Consider the following 22,223-nt stretch of genomic DNA (forward strand, 5'->3'; position numbering starts at 1 on the left):
GGGATCTAGAACTATAGACAGCATAGTTTACATGGGTTAACACAGGAGGGGGCACTGTCTGAGAACACACTATACTAACTGTGCACATCAGTACGTGGAGATGGGAAAAGATCATCTCACTTTTTTCATTTTAGGCCTAAAAAAGTATACATTTCTTTTCTATGAATAAGAACTGGACCTCTGAAACCACCTATTAAAAACTGCTACCCTCAGGAGTAAAATCAGTATTTCTCAACTACACTCATTCCCAGAGATAAGACAAAAACATTTTTTTCACCATAAACAAAATGATAATTTTCCCTACCTCCTGCTTCCTACAAAGCATTTCAAATGATAAACTGCAGTAAGTTCCTCATTTGCTCCCTCTGGTTCTCCTGGCAGGCTGTTTAGCTCAGGCTCTGTTCTCTGCAGTGTTGGTTATCTGGATTTCCTTTTTCTGAGCAAAGTCTCTCTTCCCTTGCTCTCACGGTCAATGTGATTGTTTTCAGGTGTCTGCAGATTCTGGCCTTAGATGGGTCCAGAATTACAATCCAGGAGACAGCTAGCAAAACAGAGTCCTAATTCAAATAAACATGGGGACTAGTCAGTTGTCAGACTGGAGAAGGAAAACCGATGGGACATGGAAGTACTCTACCTTTTCTGGATTTCCTGTTTTTCCTCTGGAAGGAACTCATCACCGCAATAAAGATATAAAAGAAACAAAGATACAGCAGGACAAAAGGAGAGAAAATATCAAGACAAAGCATTAAGACTTATGAATAACCTACATTGGTCTTGCCAGTAAAGAGCCAGTGGACAGGGATTACTTATAAAAATGCCCTGTTCCCTACATGGCACCAACAAAAGTACATACATGGGAGAGGAAACTTTATAATTAACTTGTTACTGGCCAAAATTTACTTGGAAAAATAATCCCACTTTGTGTTCTACTTGGTACCTAGCCAAATTTTATAGTTGAATTTCCCAAGTATCTGACCCCTTCCAACTAGACACCACAGAAAGACTTTACAGTATGATCACAGATATTTGTTGATAATATAGATACTGTACTGATTCAGCTGGCTACATCAAGGAAGCCTCACTACTGAACATTTGCCACCTTGCTAAAAATCCAACTTTACTTGGGGTAAAAAAAGAAGTATACCAGGATAATAACTGACAACTGGTTTATTTTACTGTGAGAATTATCCAATTCACAGGTTGGAGAATTTCCTCTTGAATTCCTGCTGTCGTATAGTATTTAAATATTATGCCCATAACCAGAGACACACAGATTCTCAACAAAACTATCTCTCCTTGTCAGTTCTTCTAAAGTAGGAAGATTAATTAGGACCAGGTTGTACATTATGGAGTTTCTGATCCAGCCGTGGTGTACACCATCCTGAGAAAGCCAACAAATACCAACCTACAAATCCTCCCAAACCAATTTTACATAGCTCCCCCTTAAGTTCTTATTTATAATGGCTCTTATATGCAAGCATTTCCCTATTATCTACAATAATAAAACATCTTAAATTATTAAAGATACAAATTCAAACAAGTATAATCAAGATTCTACATGTTAGCAAATTTATAAAATCTGCAGAGTAATTATGAGGAATATCATTATGAACAAACTTAATCCTTCACAGAGGTAAGACAATTAAAAAATTAATATATGAAAGTTTTAAAAATATTAATACATATTTTTGCCAGGGATATGGCTCAGTGGTGCCACAACAGCCTGGCAAGTGCAAGGTCCTGAGTACGATCACGGGTACCGCAAAAAAAAAATAATAATAATAATAATAATAATACGTATTTGTACTAATACATACATAATAAATATTCACCTTGGGGAGTTGGTACACACACACATCACATCTTGTACTTTTTCTCCCCCACCGCTCCCTCCAGAGTAAGTATTCACAGAAAAATAAATTATGAGGCAAGAAATGAAAATGTTCCGCACCTGCAGTGTACAATTCTCTTTTCGTTTGAGGAATTCCACAAACCTGGCCACTACTCCTGGTGTGCTGATAACTTCATCAATAGGAGGGTTAGGTTCTGTTTCCAAATAAACAGGAAAGAAGAAAACAATCCTTTGATTTCAATACAAACACTTTATAGCTTAAAATTACTTCATAATACCACTCAATTTATCAGCTCTTTCATTTTAAAATCTACTTAAATAAAAAGTAAAAAGGATAGACAGAATTTTCCTTTGTTCTGTTTTTGCAATGAAACTTTTTTTCAGCCTTGGAGATGAATCCAGGACTTGCCCATGCTAGATAAATACTTTAACTGAGTTATACTCCTAGATCCTAAGAATTCTTAAGTTAAAATTCCTATGGCTACTACTTAACAAAAATTAAAAACCAAGTTAATAGATATCCAAAGATATCTACTGTTATTTTTGTTATACTTCCTTCTGGCTCTTCTATACATGATCTTTCAGTTTTTGTTTATCGTTATGTCGTCTTACAAAAAACTGCATCACAGAATCCTCTGTGGTTACAGGACCTTGATTTAACACTTGTAATGCTAAGTACAGGCAGCAAGAATTAAGACTGACTTACCAAATTAATCTCATTTTCATTTAGGACAATACAGTATCTTATAAAAGAAGTCTACTGCATGGATAGGAAATATCAGACAACCAGACTGGTAATCTAAGCAAGAGAACTGACAGTTTTTGATAACATGCATGTGACAATTCCAGAAAAATGCAGGTAGATCACAATACCATACAGAGATTCTTAGCAAAGTCAATGGCCTTAATGAAAAAAGGTACTAATCGCTCGATATTGACTTGGGACAGAGAGGGCTCTAATGACTTGTCCTTGTTCAAGATTTTTCTCTCTCCTTCAAATAAATGGTACAAAAAGATTAATGACAATAAATATAAATTAGTATAATATACTGAATTATAGAAATGAAAAAATAAAAACTGGCAACAAAACAAAATAAAGCAAAATACACAAATGATTTTTCTGTTTTCTGGGGGATGATATCTCATTATGTTGGTCTGTCTGCCCTTTAACACTTGGCTCAAGCTGGGTGTGGTGGTGCACGCCTGTAATCCCAGCACTCGGGAGGCTGAGGCAGGTGGATAGCTGTGAGTTCAAGACCAGACTGGGCTACACAGTGAGTTGCAGGTCAGTCTGAACTACATAGTAAGACCCTGTCTCAAAAAAAACAAAAACAGAAAAACAAACATTTGGCTCAAGTGATCCTTCTGCCTCAGCCTTCCAAGAGTACCTGGGATTACAGGTGTAAACTATAAAATACCTGGCTTCACAACTGATTCTAAAAGGCAATTTTTAAAACTCTGTATCACTTCCCAAAAATGTAACTATACTTCAGGAAGAAAAATGCTAGGAATTTGGTTTGCTAAAAACTATGTCATGACATCAAAACAACTAATTAAGAGTAATTATTAGAATGAATAGTCTTAGGACAAAAAAGGGAAACTCTCACCATGCCCATTAGTAATAACACATCTGGAGTATCTTATTCTAGTTCGCACATTTTCAAGTGGGATGTCAGCAAACTAAAATACAAGCACTACACCTGTAATCCCAGCACAAAGGAGGCTGAGGCAGGAGGATCGCTGTGAGTTTGAGACCAGCCTGGGCTACATAGTGAGCTCTAGGGCAGTCTAAACTACATAGTGAGACCCTATCTCAAAAAAAAAAAAAAAAATACAAGCATGCAAGGAGTAAAGTGGTAAAAAGCCATATTATGTGAAAAAACCACTATTCTCAACATGTTGAAAGATGTTTTTCAGAAGAGTAGCAAGATACACCTTTCCTTCGTATACAGTGGACCCTCAAATTACAACCAGCCTGACGTACAAATGAGTTAATTAGGTTAATGGGAGATTCATCTGCCTCTTATTGTCTACATCACGTACCCAGGTAAAAACATCCAGACCTCAGCTGTACTGACTTACAACCAACTTGAGTTAAAACCAGCCCTAAGGAACCAATCAATTTTTGTAAGACAAGGGTCCACTGCATTTAGTAAGTTGTCACACAAAAGATGCATTTGGTTTGTGATAATGTTAAATTTTTATTATGTTAAGTTTTTAAAGTCACTAATGATTCCAAACAACCATAACTTACCATGGAGTGTAGGGGCATGATGAAACATTTACTATTAACATTTTAGTAATGTTCGAATTATCTTTACTTGCTCAGAGTGACAGTATCTCTCTACTCCACTCTAATCATACCAAACAGGTAGTGAGTTATCCTATCCAGTAATAACATCCATACTTAAGTTTCAGTGGTAAATTGCTAACATTAAAATCAACAATTACTGCTTTCTCAAGTAACATTATAAAGAAGTTTTTCTATAAGTAGAGTGGAGTTTCTTACTGAGTTAACAAAATCTTGACTATGATTCACTAAGGTCTTTTGTAAGATGGCTGAAAAATTAAAGGTAAGATCTCATAAACAGCCAGGCATGGTGGCACATGCCTGTAATCCCAACACTTGAGAGGCTGAGACAGGAGGATTGCCATGAGTTGGAGGCCACCTTGAGCTACACAATGAAGCCCTGCCTCAAAAAACAAACGAAACAAAAATCTCATAAACAAGTGAAAAGTGAAAATTTTGAATAATAAATTATTCAACATTATGCATATGTACATGCATCCAGTTTTTTATTGACTAAAATACCCTTCAAGCCAGGTGTTAGTGCACCCCTGTAATGCCAGCACTTGGGGGGCTGAGGCAGAATTGCCATAAGTTCAAGGTCAGCCTGAGCTACATGGTGAGACCTTGTCTCAAAAAAAAAATTTTTTTTAATTAATTCTAAAAATACACTTCAAATCAAGCATCTGAGACATGAAAACAGATTATGGGAAAGGAGTATTTTATAGATGAAAAGATACACTTATATTTAGAGCTCACCTTTTGAAAGAAGTTTTCTGAATTTCTGTGTTGCAGAAAGCTGTTGCTCCGGGCTATTAGAAAATATCATCTCAATCATATCAGAAGTAATAACACCACCCTGGGATCACAAACACAAAGTAAATGTGGTGAGACATTAAACTTAACTAAGAGACAAACAAAGATATACAAGTTACTGCCAGTTACCAATTTAGTCATATTTCTCAAAAAATTTTACACAGGTAGAACAATATTCACACCCAAAAATATATAAAATGATTAGTGATGTAATGAGGCCAAATTCTTTTCTATTATTTAAAAGTTCAAAAAAGCTGAGAAAGTAATCGCAGCAGTAAATGTTAAGACAAGAAGCTTATTATCCATCCTCTCCTTGCTTATTATTTGGCTGGCTGTTGTTACTACAGAAATTAAATGTTAAGGTCTACACAATGGTTTTTCATGATCTCTAACCCTAAAGCAGCTGCTCTAGCGCTATTATGTCACCCTATCTTAATTCTATGCCCAGCTAGCTATGATCACTTCTAGATATTTTTCCTGATGATTTGTTAATGTCTAGGTTCCCCCAGTTTACTATAATCTCCTTGAAAGCCAAAGATACCCTTTTCTTTGTATTTTTTCAAATTTGACACATAAAAACATAACAATTATACATATTAATGAGATGCCATGTGTTGTTTCAACACATGTACACACCATGTAGTGCTAAAGCAAGACCCCATCCACCTCACCACTCTATCACTAATGCTGGCATACAGTCATACAAATGTCTGGCTCAACAAACACTGAAGTAGACAGTGGTCCTGTATAAATCATAAATTCTAGCCACTGCCAAATTCAACAGCTGACTCTTAAAATTCTTATTTTCTTGATTTGTTAAAACTATTTTTTCAATTTATTACAACCTGGTGTGGGGTTGGGGGTTGTTTAGTACCAGGGACTAAACCAGGGGCGTTGTACTTAGCTACAACAGGGTCTCGCTAAGTCATCCAAGCTGGGCTTGACTTGTGATCTTCCTGCCCCAGCTTCCCAGGGTGCTGGGATTAGAGGCATACATCCCCCTACCCAGTATTTTATTAGTTTAATAGACATTTGCATTTTTCCACTATTTTCTTGTTTTATTACTCTTCTATTTCATACTAAAACCCATGTCCACTATCAGTTTCTTCTCAGGATCTTTAGTCACAATGAAATGAAGTTCTTATATTAATTCACAAGATGAACTGTAAAACTGTTCTGCTGAGCGTAAATGCTGGGTGGCTGATAAGCAATATCTAACACAGGAACACCTATAGGGGAATATACGAAGCATATGCTCAAGAGTGAGAAAAGTAATTCCTTTCCAAGTTCCAAGACTGATTCTTAAATAAAGGCACCTAAACACTGCTATTAATCTTTGAACACACACACACACACACACACAGTTGTATACATCTGTGTGTAAAAACATTCATTATTTATAAATGCAACTATTTTTTTCCTTCTCATATAAGCTGTACTGATTTTATATCCTGGTATTTAAGTTACAGGATATCAAGAAAAGCAATGGACATTACCCAAAAATTTTTCACCATCTTCTTATGGAAAAGGATATGTATTCAGCTACATGCAAAAAAGTGGTATCATCTTAGAGGAAAGAATAATTTTGTTGTTTGAGACTTGGTATGTTGTTAGATGTGAATGAATGCAAAACTGGTAATAGACTTTGATGTTTAATTTTATATGTCAACTTGATTAGGTTATTGTAACCAGTTACTTGGTCAAACTCTATTCTAGATGTTACTCTGAAAACATATTTAGAAAGACCCTGTCTCAAAATAAAAAATTAAAAGGGGTGGAGGGATTAAGGATGTAGCTCACTGTGAACTCCCTGGCTCAACCTCCAGTTTAGGAGATGGGGGAAAAAAACAAAATGCTATAGATGTAATTTAAATCAGTATATGATGTGAGTTAAACAGATCGCTACTCATAATGTGGTTAACACCACCCAATCTGGTAAAAGCTGTAAGAGCAAAGACAGGTTTCTCAAAGAAAGAGGAATTCAGCCTTCAGACAACATCAATTTTTACCTACTATTCCAGACTGCTGATTTGTCAGACTTCAAACTTGTGAGCTACCAACCATGTAAGCCACTTCCTTAACTCCCTCTCACTGGTTCTGTTTCTCTGAAGAATTATAATACAGTTCATAAAACAATATATTCACTTAATACCCAATATACAAACATGACAATATATCAATTTAATTTTTAAATTGGAAAGACTAAATTTCTGAAAGCCCTAGAAAACGGCATGGCAAAAATGTATAAACCAAATCCAAAGGAGAATATACTCTCTTCTCAATTACAAAAGCAAACAAGTACGTGTAACTAGAGACCTATGAAATAAAACTTTAAACAAACAAAGAAACAAAAAAAAAACTATAAAATATTGTGCAGGGCCAGGGATTTAGCTCAGTGATTCCACCACCTGCCTAGCAAGGTCAAGGTCCCGAGTTCAATCCCCAGTACCAATTAATAAACAAATTAATTAATTAATTAAAAAAATACTGTGCATAGTATGCCACCATTTGTACTAAAAAAAAAAAGAAAAAGGTCAGGCGGGTGGGGAGCATTTACTTTCCTTCACATACAGGCTCTATAAAAGAATAAGAACTGAATAATCATGGTTGCCACTGAGGAAAAATACTGGATAACTACATTAAAAAGACAGCTTTCTCTTTAAAAAAAAAAAAAAAGTGTATGTATGATCTATTTAAAAGTACACAATTATAATACACAGAAATACAAAGGTATCACCCACACAAAGCATAATTTTTGTAACTATGTAAGTCAAAAAAGTTCAGTGATTCTTTGTAACAATATTCCAATAGTTCTGATACAGAATCAACTTTTGGGCTGGCAATTTAGCTCAGTGGCGCTGTGCCTGCCTCACAAGAGTAAGGTCCTGGTTAGATAACCCAATACCGAGAAAGAAAAAAATGAAAGAAAGAAAGTTAGAGACAACTTTTAAAATCATATACATGTTGACTTTATAATTGTCAAGGAATAATTTTATTTTTAAATATAATTTTGAGGTGGTAATTTTAATTTTTAAATGATATGCAATAATTGTACAAATTTGTGGTACAGTAGGGGTGATTTGACATATATTCTTTGTAAGTTTTATAGTTGAACTAATTTTTGTGATTTAATTTTGTTTAAATGTACTCTATCCAAAATACAAAACATTTAAGAGATAAATATTAAATAGTAAATACACAGCTTTTTAAAAATGAAATGCCAAGTACTTTTTGTAGTCAGCTAACCTACCCACTGATTAAACTTAAGAGATCTTATCTCTTATCTTCAAAATAAGCCCTTTTTATTATTTTACTTACTGGTGCCATCTCCATGTTATTGATCTGGGCCTCATGAAAGCCACCATCTGACATAACTTCCTCTTCTGTTTCTTCTTCTGCTGTAGCAACATTTCTCCGCTTGAATAACTGAAAAATAAGGCTATCAGTAATGCAATTCTAACACAAGGAGTTCAGCATCCAAATAGTAGATATTTCATTTAAAAAGCAAAAGGAATGAAGCTCTTCGAAAGTCATCTTTAAAATTCTACAGTTTGTGGTAACTTAAATCTTACCTGATGAGAAACAATTTCATATGTACTGACAGTCTTACTAATAGAATTTATTGTAACTACTGTATATGCATAATCACTACCCTAAAGAAAGAAAATATACCTGAGAAGTCTTGAATTGCATGATTAAAAAAAAAAAAGGTTGGAAAACGGACCACGTGTGGCCATTTCTCTCATCTCTCTACACTAAGCAGCAACACGATGGTCTTAATCCGGCATCAAGCTCACTCTGCAGAGCTAGTCTCTCTCTCACTCTTCGCTTTTTCAAATAAACTTTGCAAAAAAGTGGATTGAGGGCTGGGGATTTAGCCCAGTGGTTCCACCACCTACCTCGCATGCTCAAGGTTCCAAGTTTTATCCCTGGTACCAAAAAAAAAAAAGTGGATTGAGGACTGGGGCTTTGGCGCAGTAGTTCTGCCACCTACCTCGCAAGTACGAGGAAGGATCCGTGTTCGATCCCTGATACCAAAAACAAAATAAAAGTGAATTAAGGAGTCTTGAAGCCTTCCCAATCTATCCAAGAATCAGTGACAAGGCCTCTTTGAACACTAGTTTAAAGCATCCACTAATTTGCACAGGGGAAGAATAGTTTTCTGCAAAGTCAGCCCAATATGATGCTTCCTATTATATCCTTGAGAATCCTGTCAGGACACTTACTCATCAAGCCATGAAGGAGAAACAGTAAACTATCTTTCCATCCTAAACAACTAAAAAGCAGAAAAAACATACATAAAAATACATGGTTCAGTGTTGAGAGTCATTCTACGTAAATTTTGCAGATAAGTCATTTCATGAGGAATTTTAACTATAGCTATCTAAGGCTCAATGTTGGGTTGCCCATGAGCCAGCTTTGGCACAGCAAACAACTCGTTTGTCTCTGGTCTCAAAGGTCTGTGAGGCTCAAGGGCAAGATTGCATCAGCTGAAGACATCCCAGTTCTTTGAGAACAAAGTAGTAATACAAAAAGAGAAAAGTTTCACCTGGGAAAGGACAAATTCTTTATCAACTTAACTCATCCCACCTACTGTGGGGAGAGAGAGAGAGAGAGAGAGAGAGAGAGAGAGAGAAAGAGAGAGTGTGTGTGTGTGTCTGTCAGCATGAGATTCTCATCAAGGTAGGATCACCACCACCCCCTATGTCACCCCATACGCCCTCTAGTTATTTTGTGTACCTAATAAATAAAGGCTAATACAGAGTGTCTTGGTCTTTGCCCTCTCTGAGGCATTAACCTCCCAAACCCCCACATCCTTTGAAAGAAGTCCCTATTGTCTTTTTTTCTTTAGTCCTCACCACCCCAGAAGATTGGTCAGCCTCAGATAGTTCAGACAATCGACAACAGATAGCAAATGAAAGTGACTACTCAGAGAATACATACACAAGATCAGGTCCATGGCTGCCTTGGATTACTGCCTGGACAGTATCCAGGCTGAAATGCAGGGAGGGTAAATGCAAACAGAGACTACATACTCCTTGAATTAAGAGTTTAAAACTGAGAAGGAGGCCTGGGCATACAGAATTCACAAGGTAAAGTATAAGGAAGGAAATTAACATACAGAGAATTTCAAAGATCTACAGAAGTTTGTTTCCCTTTGAGTCTAATTTTGTACTGATCAGCGTATAATCATCTTCCTCCAGAAGACAGAAGCAGAGGGAATACTTCCTATCTCATTCTTTGGGGACAGTATTAACTATCATTAGTGCTACAATAAAGAAGGAAGTGCAGTTTTCTCAGATATACTGGTTTCATTTCCTTTAACTACATACATAGTAATGGGATAGTTGGAACCCATCGTAGTTCTTTTTTAGTTTCTTGAACCTCCATACCATTTTCCATAATGGTTTTACTAAACATTCCCAAGAGTCCCACCAACAGTATACAAAGTATACAAGACTTCTCCTTCTCTATCCTTGCATTTTAATTTTTGGTCTTTTTTATTACAGCCATTCTAAGAGGGTGAGATAATATTTCATTATAGGTTTTGATACGCCTGTCCTGTTGACTAGCGATGTTGCATTTTTTTCACATACTTCTTAGCCATTTTATATCTTCTTCTGAGAAATGTCTATTCAGATCATTTATCAATTTTTAAATCAGACTGTATGTTTTGCTGTTGACTTTTTGGTTCCTTATATATTCTGGGTATCAATTCCTGGACAGACAGTTGTGCCTCTTCACTCTGCTGATTATTTCCTTTGCTGTGCAGAACCTTCTTAGTTTGATATAATCCAATTTTCTATTTTTATTTCTGTCACATGTATTTTCAGGGTCTTAGCCAAAAAAGGACTGCTTTTACCAGTCCAGTTCCTGGCTTATCAGGCCACAGAACCAAATTTTCTCTTTCTCAAGGACAGTCACAGAAACTACAATCTCCTCCCCCTTTTGTCTTAAGAGTTGGCCATAAAGCAATTTTCTGGTTCAGCCCTAAAAGGTCATTAAGAGTCCTCATTCTAGTAGGGTTCTGGCATATAACCTGAATGAAGAAATAATGAAGAGGCAAGAATGCTAAAACAGACAGCCCTTGCTGGGTTTCCCCACTCAGTTTATTAGCATGAGATACCAAATGAAGTCTCCATTAACACCCAACAGGATAGGATTCACAAAGCTTCTAGAATGGAGTACATGGAGGTTCTTTGAGGATGTCATGCCTGCAGAGGGCGTGGAAGTCCTGTGCACCTTCTCCCACAATGTGCTCCAGGTACTTCAACAAAATCCCTCATAACTTTTAATAATAAACCAGTAAATACTTCCCTGAGTTCTGTGAACGGCTCAAGCAGTAAGTCAAACCCAAGAAGTGGGTTGTGAGAATGCTGATTAATAGCTGGTCACACAAAGGACAGATAAAACAACTTGGAGCTTGCAACTGGCATCTAATGTGGGGGGGGGCATGACTTGAGAACTGAGACCACCCTCTATCTACTTGTATCCAGGTAGTGTCAGAATTGAATCTGGATTAGAAGATATTCAGCTGGTGTATGACGCTGCCTGCAGAAATGATTTCTTGCTTGCCAAGTAGAGAAATCCCTACACTTTTTGATATCACAGAAGTCTTCTCTATTGCATGGTATGAGAGTAAAGTCAAGCAATCTGTTTTTCCAAAGTATTTCCTGTTTTCTTACAATATGTACATAGTTTCAAATTTAGTATCTTTGATGCATTTTGAATTGATCTTATACAAGGAGATGGGGATTAGTTTTATTCTTCTATATATGGACACACAGTTTTCCTATCACTATTTTGAAGAAATTGTCCTTTTTCTAGTGTATGTTTTCAGTGCTTTTCACTCTATGTTTTGTTTTGTTTTTTTTCTAGTACCAGGACTCAACCTCAGGACCTTGCCCTTAGAGGGCAGGCATGGCACCGCTGAGCTATATTCCCAGCCCTACTCTGTTTGTTATTTTTTTTTTTGTTTTTTGATTTGGTACCAGGGATTGAACTCAGGACTTTGTGCTTGTGAAACAGGTGGTGGCACTGAGTTAAATCTCTGTGTATTTTCAATACCTTCCTTTTATGACTAGTTTTGAGTACTTGGATTACAATATGCCATGACATAGTTTTCTTCACGTTTCTTGTGACTGGGATTCATTGTTTTCTTTGATCAGTGGACTTACAGCTTTCATTAATTATACAAGTTCTCAGTTGTTATTTCAAGTATTTTTTCCTCTCAACTGTCCATCTCTGAGAACTCCAACTGTTTATATATGAGCTTTCTTTTTTTTTTTTTTTTTTTTTTTGAGAGGGTACCAGGGATCAAACTTGGGACCTTGCATTTGTGAGGCAGGTAGCAGAACCACTGAGCACTGGCCCTGTATTAGCTTTCTTAAAGTCTCACAGCACACGTTGGTTGGTGGTGGCTGGGTGTATGTGTGTGTGTGTTTTACCTCTCTCTCATTTTAGACAGTTCTATTCCTATGGCTTGAAACCCACTAATCTTTTTTTCTGAAACTTCTAACTTGCTACTGATTATGTCTGTGTTCTTTTATCTAAGCAACATAGTTTTTATCTCCTGAACTTAATTTCAATCGTTTTATACAGAATAGTTATGATAGCCATTTTAAAGCAATTTTTTGCTAAATCTATTATCTGCATCAATTTCAAATGAACATTCTCATTATAGGTTGTGTTTTCCTGCTCCCTTGTATACTTGGCAATCTTTCTTTAGATGTCAGACATTGTCAATTTTCCTGTTAATACTGGATATTTGTTTCTATAAATATTCTTGAGATCTGGTATGCAGCTATACTGAAACAGTTTGACATTTTTGGACCTTTTCTTATAATTTGTTAGGCAGATCTAGAGCAGTGCTAAGTCCAGAGCTAATTAATTTCTACTATGAAAGTCTAGACTTCCCTAGATCTTCCATGAAGTATGAGTTTTCCTAGTCTGGCTAGTGCTAAGACAATCACAATTTTTATATTATAAGTAGACTACAGGTTGCCTAGACTTGTTAGCCTAGTAAACTGAGGGAAACACTGGATGTCCACAAGTTTATCAACTTGGTTATTCCAGAAAATATTTTTTGTAACTAGAAACATCAAACCGCCCCTCTTTACCACTACGGTTTTTATGAACTTTTTAGCAAAACTATGTTATATATTATCTTCTCACACTGGTTCAGCAAGAATCTACACAATTTAAAGTATTTCAAAAGTATTCCTTTCTTCATGAAAAACTTTAAGTAACAGCACAATCAGAATGGCATCAATAATTAATATTTTCCAAACAATAAATGTTTAGTTTGGTCTGTCACTGTTACCTTGTCAGAGATGATAATATGCACCTAAAAATTATATATGCACAAATAAAAATTCTAGTCTACTAAAAGAATGGCTTTAAAAGATGCGGATTATCTTTGTGTACTTGACAGCACCATCTACTATAACATCCTCAAATCTAGATGCTCAATTGATAGAAGCCAAAGACTTTTCTAGACAGATGACGCAGCAACTGTGCAAAGATAAATAATTTTGTATTTCCTGATGGTTACTATTGTATAAATCAAGACATGATTTACTACTATTGTGTTATTAGGAAACCTGTTTTTTTTAGGGGAGGGATGGGCAGATGGTATTGGGGATTAAACCCATGACCTTTAAACTGAGCTGTATGCCCACCCTTTTAAAATTTTGTTTTGAGACAGGGTCTTACTAAATTATTACATTGCCCAGGATGGCCTTGAACCTGAGATCCTCCTGATTCAGCCTTCAGAGTGCAACAAGATTACCAGTACGAGCCATACGAGCCAACACACCCAGCAGATTTTAGTTTTACTAGTTCTTCTAATACAAATTGACACATATGAAATGACAAAATTAAGTTACTTATTAAAGCCCTAGAAGAATTTCAGATCTCATACAATGCATATGGTTAACCTCGAACTATGAATTTTGTTTATTTCGGAGGTTTTTTGTTTTTGGTACTGGGAGTGAATTCAGGACCTTATGATTGCAAGGCAGGCACAATGCCACTGAACTAAATCCCCAGCTATATTGGTTTTTTAGGACATAGTCTCACTATGTAGCTCAGGCTAGCCTCAAACTCATGGCAATCCTGCCTCAGCCTCTCAAATGCTAGGATTATAGGCGTGCACCACCACACCCAGCTGTCCTAAGCATTTTTTAAAGAAAGTAAAGCGAGGCTATGTCCCAAGTTCTTTTATAGATGCTCTTAGTTTAAAAATGATTTTTTTAAGAAAAAATCCTAAATGCCCTTATGAATAATACAGAATCATAAGCTACAGTCCCTGAAACTCATTTTAAAATATTAGCTAGTAAAAAATTGTAGACAAATATGAAGGATGGCAAACTGATAACAATTACTGAACCCAAAAATAAGATTCATAAGATTCTTTATCCTTTATTTTGTATACAATTTTTCAAATGAAATTTATGAGACATAATGTTTTTGAGGTTTCACTAAACCAGTCAATTTCACAGGCTGGGGATTTAGCTCAGTGGTTTAGTGGCCTGCCTTGCAAGCGCAAGGACCCGACTTCAATCCCCGGTACCCCCACAAAAAAAACTAGTGAATTTCAGAAATCACTAACAAAAATGCACAAAAATCTTAAGGAAGTTGCATTTAGAAAAACTAAGTAAGCTAAAAAATAAACAGGTCAACAATGTAAACAGGGTTTTTACTGAGAAAATGGAAACCTGAGAGATTTTCTCATTCTTATAGTCCCTTTTTTAGTACTTCCTCTTCCACGTCCAAAAATAGCGGTTTGATAGTGTAAAGAGGAACACAGATATATCACTGTTAAAATAAAAAGAGGACAGTTGCCAGTTTAAGATGGATCTTCCTTCATTTTAAAGAAATGAACAAAGACAGAGGACCTACCTGTTCCTCTCTTTTCTGCTTTCGTAGTTGCAATCCTTCTTCCTCTCTCCTTCTGCGCATCTCATCCGGATTTAGAGATTTGTTCTTGTAACTTTTCAGGCGGAAGTTCTCTTTTCCTGGGGTGGTCATGATTTCTACAAGAGTGGAAAGAGAATAGATGAGATAGCTCATAGTACAAAAGTCCTCTTATTCCACAAGCTCAGCCTTAAGCATACACATGCCCAGATATTAGAAATGATGATTTAACAGCTTTGTTAAAATATACAATTTATTGTATTCATAGCTGTGCACAACCATTACCATAGTGAATTTTAGAGTATTATCATCACCTCAAAAAAATCCTGAGGCTGGGAATGTAGCTCAGTGATAGAGTACTTGCCTAGCATGCAAAAGCATTCAACCCTCAGTACCATAAATTTATAAAGTACCCAAAAAAAAAAAAAAAAAAACCCAAAACACAAAAGAAATCTTTCATCATTTAGCTATCATTCCTTTCATTTTTGATATTTCATATGAACAGAAAGATACAATACACAATCTTTCATGGCTTCTTTCACTTAGCATGATGTTTACAAAGTACACTTACATTATAAAATATATCAGTACTTCATTCTTTTCTACAGGTGAATATTTCATTTTACATATATACCCAGTTATATTTATCCCTTCTTCAGTGAGCTGTTACTATCTTTTTGTTATTGTGAACAATGGTTCTGCAAACATTTGTGGTAGGGCATGGTGGTGCACACCTATAATCTCAATACTAAGGAGGCTGAGGCAGGTGTATTATCATAAATTTAAAGCCTGCCTGGGCTACTTAGTGATTTCAAGGCCAACCTGAACTATATAGCAAGACTTAAGTCTCAAAAAACCAAATCAGGGTCTCACTATGTAGTTCAGGCTGGCCTTGAACTCAGTAAGTAACCGAGGCTGGACTCAAGCTTGTGGCAATACTCCTGGCTCAGCCCTCCTGTGGGCTAGGATTACAAGAATGCACCATGACACCCAGCAAATTTCTGTTATGAGCTACCTAGTCTCTGGTGTTTTGTTATAGCTGCCTGAATGGACTATGAGAACTCTTGTCAGTGAAGTCAACAACAACAAAGCATATTATATATATAATATAAAAAATATATATATGGTTTATTGACTATCAAACTTTTTTGTTTTGTTTTTTGTTGTTTGAGACAGGGTCCCACTACGTAGTTGAGGCTGACCTGTAATTCACTATGTAGCCCAGGCTGGCCTCAAAGTCACAGCAATCCTCCTGTCTCAGCCTTCCAAGTGCTGGGATTTCAGGTGTGTGCCACCACGCCTGGCTTGATCATCAAATTTTATTCCTAACAAGCTTTTTACCATTAAGTATAATATTACCTTAGAATTTTTCATAGATGTTACTCACCATGTTAAGCATTTCCCTTCCATTCCTAGTACTATGATCTAGAGCTAAAATATGCCCCCTGAAAGTCTTGTGCATTCAGATGGGAATTTTAAAAGGTGACTGGATTGGAGGTAACTATACTCATCAGTGGATTAATCCACTGATAAATTCATGTGCTGCTAGCAGATGGGGCTCAGTTGGAGGGGTGGGTATTGGAGACATGGCTTTGCCCCCAGCTCCTACGTTTTCTGTTTTCTTTCACCCACCCTTCTGTCATGCTTCTACCCTGGAACCAAGCAACCATGGATTAAATCTTCTGAAAACCATGAGTCAAAATAAACTTCCTTTAAGTTTTGAGTGTTGGAAATTTTGTCTCAGCAATGGAAAAGCTGACTAATACACCTAGTTGCTCAGTGTTTATCATTAAAAGGTGCTGGACATAGTCAAATGCTCTTTCTGTATCTACTGAGATGACAATGCAGTTTTTTCTTTTATCTTACCTCAACTGGTTTTTGGACTTTAAGTTTGCGTTTCTGGGATAAATCCCACTTGGTCATGATGGATGACTATTTCTCTATGATGTTGAACTCAGTTCGCGAGTATCTGCTAAGGATTTTTATATTCACACTATACAGTGGTGGCAAACCTACGGCACATGTGCCACAGTGGGCAGTGACTGCTGAAAGCTCTAAAAGGTTCGCTATCACTGGACTATATTGTACTGTCTGTAATATTCTTATAATGCCTTTGTTTGAATTTACTATCAGAATTGCTTCTCGCTTGGCCTTTTGGCTAAGCTCAAGTGAATTTGCTAACAAGAGTAAAACAGGCTCCATAAAATATCAATACTTCTTTGGCAGAATTCAGCAGTGAAATCACATGGGCCTAGGTTTTTTAATGTGTATAGTTTTGTGAGGAGTAATTCAGTGTCTTCACACCTTACAAATTTACTCAGATTACTCCTTACTGAGACTCTTAGGTTTTGCTTTTTGAATAAATCTGTACATTTTATCTAAGTCATTTAATTTATTGGGATATAACTTCATAGTATTTCTTCCTAATCCTTTTCATTTTTGTAAGGTCACTAATAATGCCCCATTTCAAATTTTTACCCTTCACATCATTAATTTATGCATACTGGTTATCAGATCGATGGATTTCATCTGAGCAGATTTATAAATGCATGTAACACACTTTCATCATCCCTCCATTTCCCCCTTTGGCCCATCCTCCCTCCTACTTTGACAATGGTGGGGATTTCGTTTCAGATTGAATATTACAACCCTTCCACTAACATCCACCCAATGTGTTATTTTACCTTCTAAGATTTCAGTAACCCAAGATCAGCCAAGGTCCAAACATATTAAATAGAAAAGTCTAGAAATAAATAATTCATAGGTTTTAAATTGCACACCACTTTAATTGTTGATGAAATCTCACACCACCCTACAGTCGTCCTGTATGGAATGTGAATCATCCCTTTTCCAGTGTATGGATCTACATTATTTACCTGAAAATAAGACCAGCTCTTATATTAATTGATCTTCCAAAAGACACAATAGGGCATATTTTCAGGGGATGTCTTATTTCTTCATGTACAACAATCTACATTTATGTACAAAAATTCAACATTTATTCATGTATAACATTCTACATTTATTCAAATATAGTCATATCATCTTCCAGAACAATGTCATAAAGCTCCAAACTCTGAATTTCTTGCAACTGCATTTCCTGTAAAACCAGTGGCCCAAAATTCTCACTTTCAGCAACAGAGCTGTCCTAAAACGAGCACTTCATGTCTATGTAGCCTGTTTGCAGTACATCAGTAACACAGCTGTCAGTGATTTTATCCCACAAATTCCTCACCCAAGTCATAACCTCTTGCAGACTGGGCTTCACAGAGTTTCCATTAAATCAAGTGTTACCTGAAGACTTACGAGATAGGAGTGGAAACAAAACTGATGAAAATTAAAAATGACGGTTCACACAAAAGTGATGAAAAATTCCAGGTACCAAAATTAAGAAAAAGTTTATTTCACATGAGTGCATTAAGTACATCCATTACAACACAGGACATATTGAATTATGAACATTCACATTAGGTACAATCACATTTATTAGTTACCAAGTAAGTGTACATGTTGTCTATGTGTGTCTATACCTGATATCAATAGGCAATAAATCTCAATTACACCTGATTACATTCTTGTCCAATGGCATCTGCTTGGGTATTTACGAGTACTTATTTATAATTTATATTATCATTTAAGATTCAATGCCAATAATATTATTCAAAACTATAATCAAATATCAGTTACGGGTACTGGTATAGAAATATTAAAAAAAATTAGCAGATAAAATTAAGTGCTACACCATCATCAAGTATATCAGATCCAAAAATCAATGATCACGGCATACTAGGAAATCCATTATCATAATTCCCTGTATTTAACAGTTAAAAGAGGAACAATGACCCCTTCAGTAACTGCCAAAGAGGCATTTAATAGAATTTAACATATTTGAGATTTTATTCTATTTTTTTATTATTATTATTATTATTATTATAGTTTTTTGGGGTGAAAAGAGGGTATGATATTTGTAATGTTGAAGGCTTTCCCAAAAACACATGGGTACAATGCCAATTTTATAGCTTCTGGAAGAGGCAAAACTATATAAACAATAAAAACCTCTCTGCTTCCTGGTCACCAGGCCATGAGCAGCTTTCCTCTGCCACGGCTCTCTGCCATACCATGGCTCCTGCCTTGGACCCAGCCAAATACAAATTGAAATCTCTACTAACCATGAGCAAAAATAAACCTTGCCTCCTTTTGTGTGTGTGTGGGGGGACTGTGTTGGTACATACCTGTAATACAAGCACTCTGGTGGCTGAGGCAGGAGGATCACACAAATTTGACGGTAGCCTGAACTACAAAGCAAGACCCTGGCTGACTGAAAAAGAAAGAACCCAAAAAACAAAACACACCAAACAGTAAAAAGATCAGGAGTTACCAGAGTCTGGGGGGAATGAGATGAACAGAGTACAGAGGATTTTATTTTAGGGCAAGGAAACTATTCTATATGATGCTATGGCTGTTACACATTATATTTGCCAAAATATGTAGAATGTAAAACACCAAGAATAAACCTTAATCTAAAGAATGGGTGTTGGGTGACAACCGGTCACTGTTGGCTGTCCTAATTTCTTTGGGCATTACAATAAAATACTAGAGCCTGGGTGGTTCAAATGGAAATTTCACAGAGTTCTAGAGGCAAAGATGTGAACAAGAATTCTACTGCACTGCTACAGGCACATAAACTACAAATGGACCCTTGACTTACGAACTAAATTCATTCATAAGGGCTGGTTGTAACTCAAGTTAGTCAGGCTCCTCTACACAGCCTTTAAAGCTTCTCTCCTGTGCAAGTGTAGGTCACACTTTCTTCCAGGAAGATCTCAGTGTCCTTAGAGAGACACTGGCTCAGGATTTCTGAATTAACCCCACACAGGAAAGAATGGTGAAACGTTCCTTTCAGAATTCTTTAGGGGTTAAAGCTGTATCTGAGACCATCTGGAAACACAAGCGGCTAGATTCAGGTCTTAACTCAAGTCTTTGGTCATAAGTTAAAACTATCATAACACAAGTTGTTCATATGTCAGGCTGATCTTAATTTGAAGGTCCATTATAATTCTCTCATCCTATACTGCAGGAATCACATTCCTGGGACTATAATTCAAAGCACTTGTCACCAGGTCCATAAGGATGTACTGTACAGGTTATTTGTGATGGCAGAAAGGCAACTCAGGTATCAATTATTAGAGAAAAGTAAAACATGGTAGATGGGCATTATGGAATTCTACTCTGACACAAATAAATATACAGACATACATATACACACATTTATGAAAAAAGGTATATAATGTTGAGTTAAAAATAAGATAAGGTCTACAACATAACACATGGACTATAGACAATATTGCGTATCCCACTAAACATTAACAATGATTCGTATATAACAAAATAACATATCAAATACAATGCCATAGGAAGGAATAACAGAAGTAGGGCTCAGATATTTAAGTTTAAGGAAAAAACAATGAAAGGTCCTTGTATGATCTGATGAATGTGTCAATAACTGAGAAGCACAACTAACTCTAAAACATTACTGAAGTTTAAAAAAAGTAAGACTCCGGGAACTAATAAATCCTGCAAAGTAATAGGATATAAAACCAATACACAAAAATCAATAGCATTCTTCCGTACTAACAAAGAACCCATGGGAAAAAAATCAGGAAAACAATCCCACTCACAATAGTTTTAAAAAAATTATCTAGGAATTAGCCTAACCAAGAAAGTGAAAGACCTCTAAAACATTCGAATACATTGAGGGCCAGGGATTTAGCTCAGTGGTGACGCCAAGCGTAAGGTCCTGACTTTGATCCCCAGTACCCAGAGGGGGGAAAAAAATAATAATAATAATACATTGAAAAAAGAGATTGAAGACAGATAAAGGAAAGGCATCCTCTGCTCCTGAAGCAGAATCAGTATTATCAAAATGGTTATATTACCAAAAATGATATCTAGATTTAATGCAACTCCAATCAAAATACCAACATCATTCTTCACAGAACCAAAGGAAAAAAATCCTAAAATTAATATGGAAGAGACCTAGAATACCTAATGTAATCCTGGTCAATAAAGCAAAACAAAAAGTATCATAACCCCAGATTTTATTAAAGTAGATAACAAAACTACAGTGATCAAAAACAGCATGATACGGCACAGAAACAGATGTGTGGATCACTGGAACAGAACTGAGGATGCAGAAACAATCCTAGGCAACTTCAGCCATCTGGTTTTCAAGAAAGATGCCAAAAGCACACACTGGAGAAGATGGTCTCTTTAATAGTATACTGGGAAAACTGGTTATCCATGTTTAGGATGAATTCAGATCTGAATCTTACTGTGCACTAAGGTCAAAAACTTACATATTAAAAATGGAAGAAAAAAATTAAAAACTCTTGAAGACAGGCATGGGCAAAGATTTTCTGAATAGAAATTCCAATTGTAAAAGAAGTAACATCAAAAATCAACAAATGGGATTATATCAAATTGAAATGCTTCTACACAGCAATCGAATCAACAAAGACAACTTACAGCATAGGAAAAAGATTCTTTCTGCCAGCTACTCTTCAGAGAACCAGTACCTAGACTATCTAAACAACTCAAAAAATGAGACAACCGCTTTTGGTTATTTTTTCGTACCGGGGATTGAACTCGGGTCCTTGCGCTTGCAAAGCAAGCCACCGAACCGCTGAGCTAAATCCCTGGCCCTGGGACAACCTCTTAATAAAAGACTAAAAATGAAATAGGTAATTGAACAGACACTTCTCAAACCAAGTATAAATAGCCAATGGGTATATGAAAAAGTGCTTAGCATCTTTGCCCAGTAGAAAAATCCGAGTCAGGGGCCCGGGACTTGGCTCAGTGGCACCGCACTTGCAAGCATGAGCGCCTAAGTTTAAATCCCCGGTACCAAAAAAAGAGAAAAATGCAAGTCAGAAACATGCCTGAAATTCCACCTGATTCCAATAAGAACAGCTACCATCAAGAAATCACATAATCACAAATGCTGGTATTGGGGGAGCCCTTTACAGCGCTGGTGGGCAAGTAAACTAGTACAACCACTATGGAAATCAATATGGAGATTTTCTCAGAAAAACTAAAAACAGAAAATCCATTTGACCCAGCCATTCCTCTTCTAGGTCTGTTCCTACAAGAGTTAAAGATCATATTACAGCGATTCAAACATACCTGTTTACAGAAGCACAACTCACAATAGCTAAATCTTGGAAGCAACCTACATCTCCATCAACGTAAGAATGGAGACAAAGTGGTATCTATTTACACAATGGAGTACTATTCAGTCATAAAAGGTAAATCTGAGTTGTTTATAGGAAAATGGGTGCACTTTGGGACCAT

General features: G+C 36.3%; 1 protein-coding gene across 4 annotated transcripts in view; it reads right to left on the reverse strand.

The window, feature by feature from the left end:
* Kpna1 (karyopherin subunit alpha 1) overlaps positions 1-22,223 on the reverse strand; it is a 91,623-nt gene that overhangs the window by 21,660 nt on the left and 47,740 nt on the right. For all 4 annotated transcript variants that reach the window (XM_010617966.3, XM_019206688.2, XM_019206689.2 and 1 more), the window contains 4 exons: positions 14,859-14,992; positions 8,274-8,381; positions 4,899-4,998; positions 1,952-2,046 (listed from right to left, as the gene is read on the reverse strand). In XM_010617966.3, the coding sequence (XP_010616268.1) occupies positions 1,952-2,046; positions 4,899-4,998; positions 8,274-8,381; positions 14,859-14,992 (437 nt within the window). The remainder of the gene's footprint in view (positions 1-1,951; positions 2,047-4,898; positions 4,999-8,273; positions 8,382-14,858; positions 14,993-22,223) is intronic.

The sequence above is a fragment of the Fukomys damarensis genome, unplaced genomic scaffold, assembly GCF_012274545.1.
Source record: "Fukomys damarensis isolate Sample0158 unplaced genomic scaffold, DMR_v1.0_HiC HiC_scaffold_24, whole genome shotgun sequence".
In the NCBI taxonomy this organism is placed as follows: domain Eukaryota; kingdom Metazoa; phylum Chordata; class Mammalia; order Rodentia; family Bathyergidae; genus Fukomys; species Fukomys damarensis.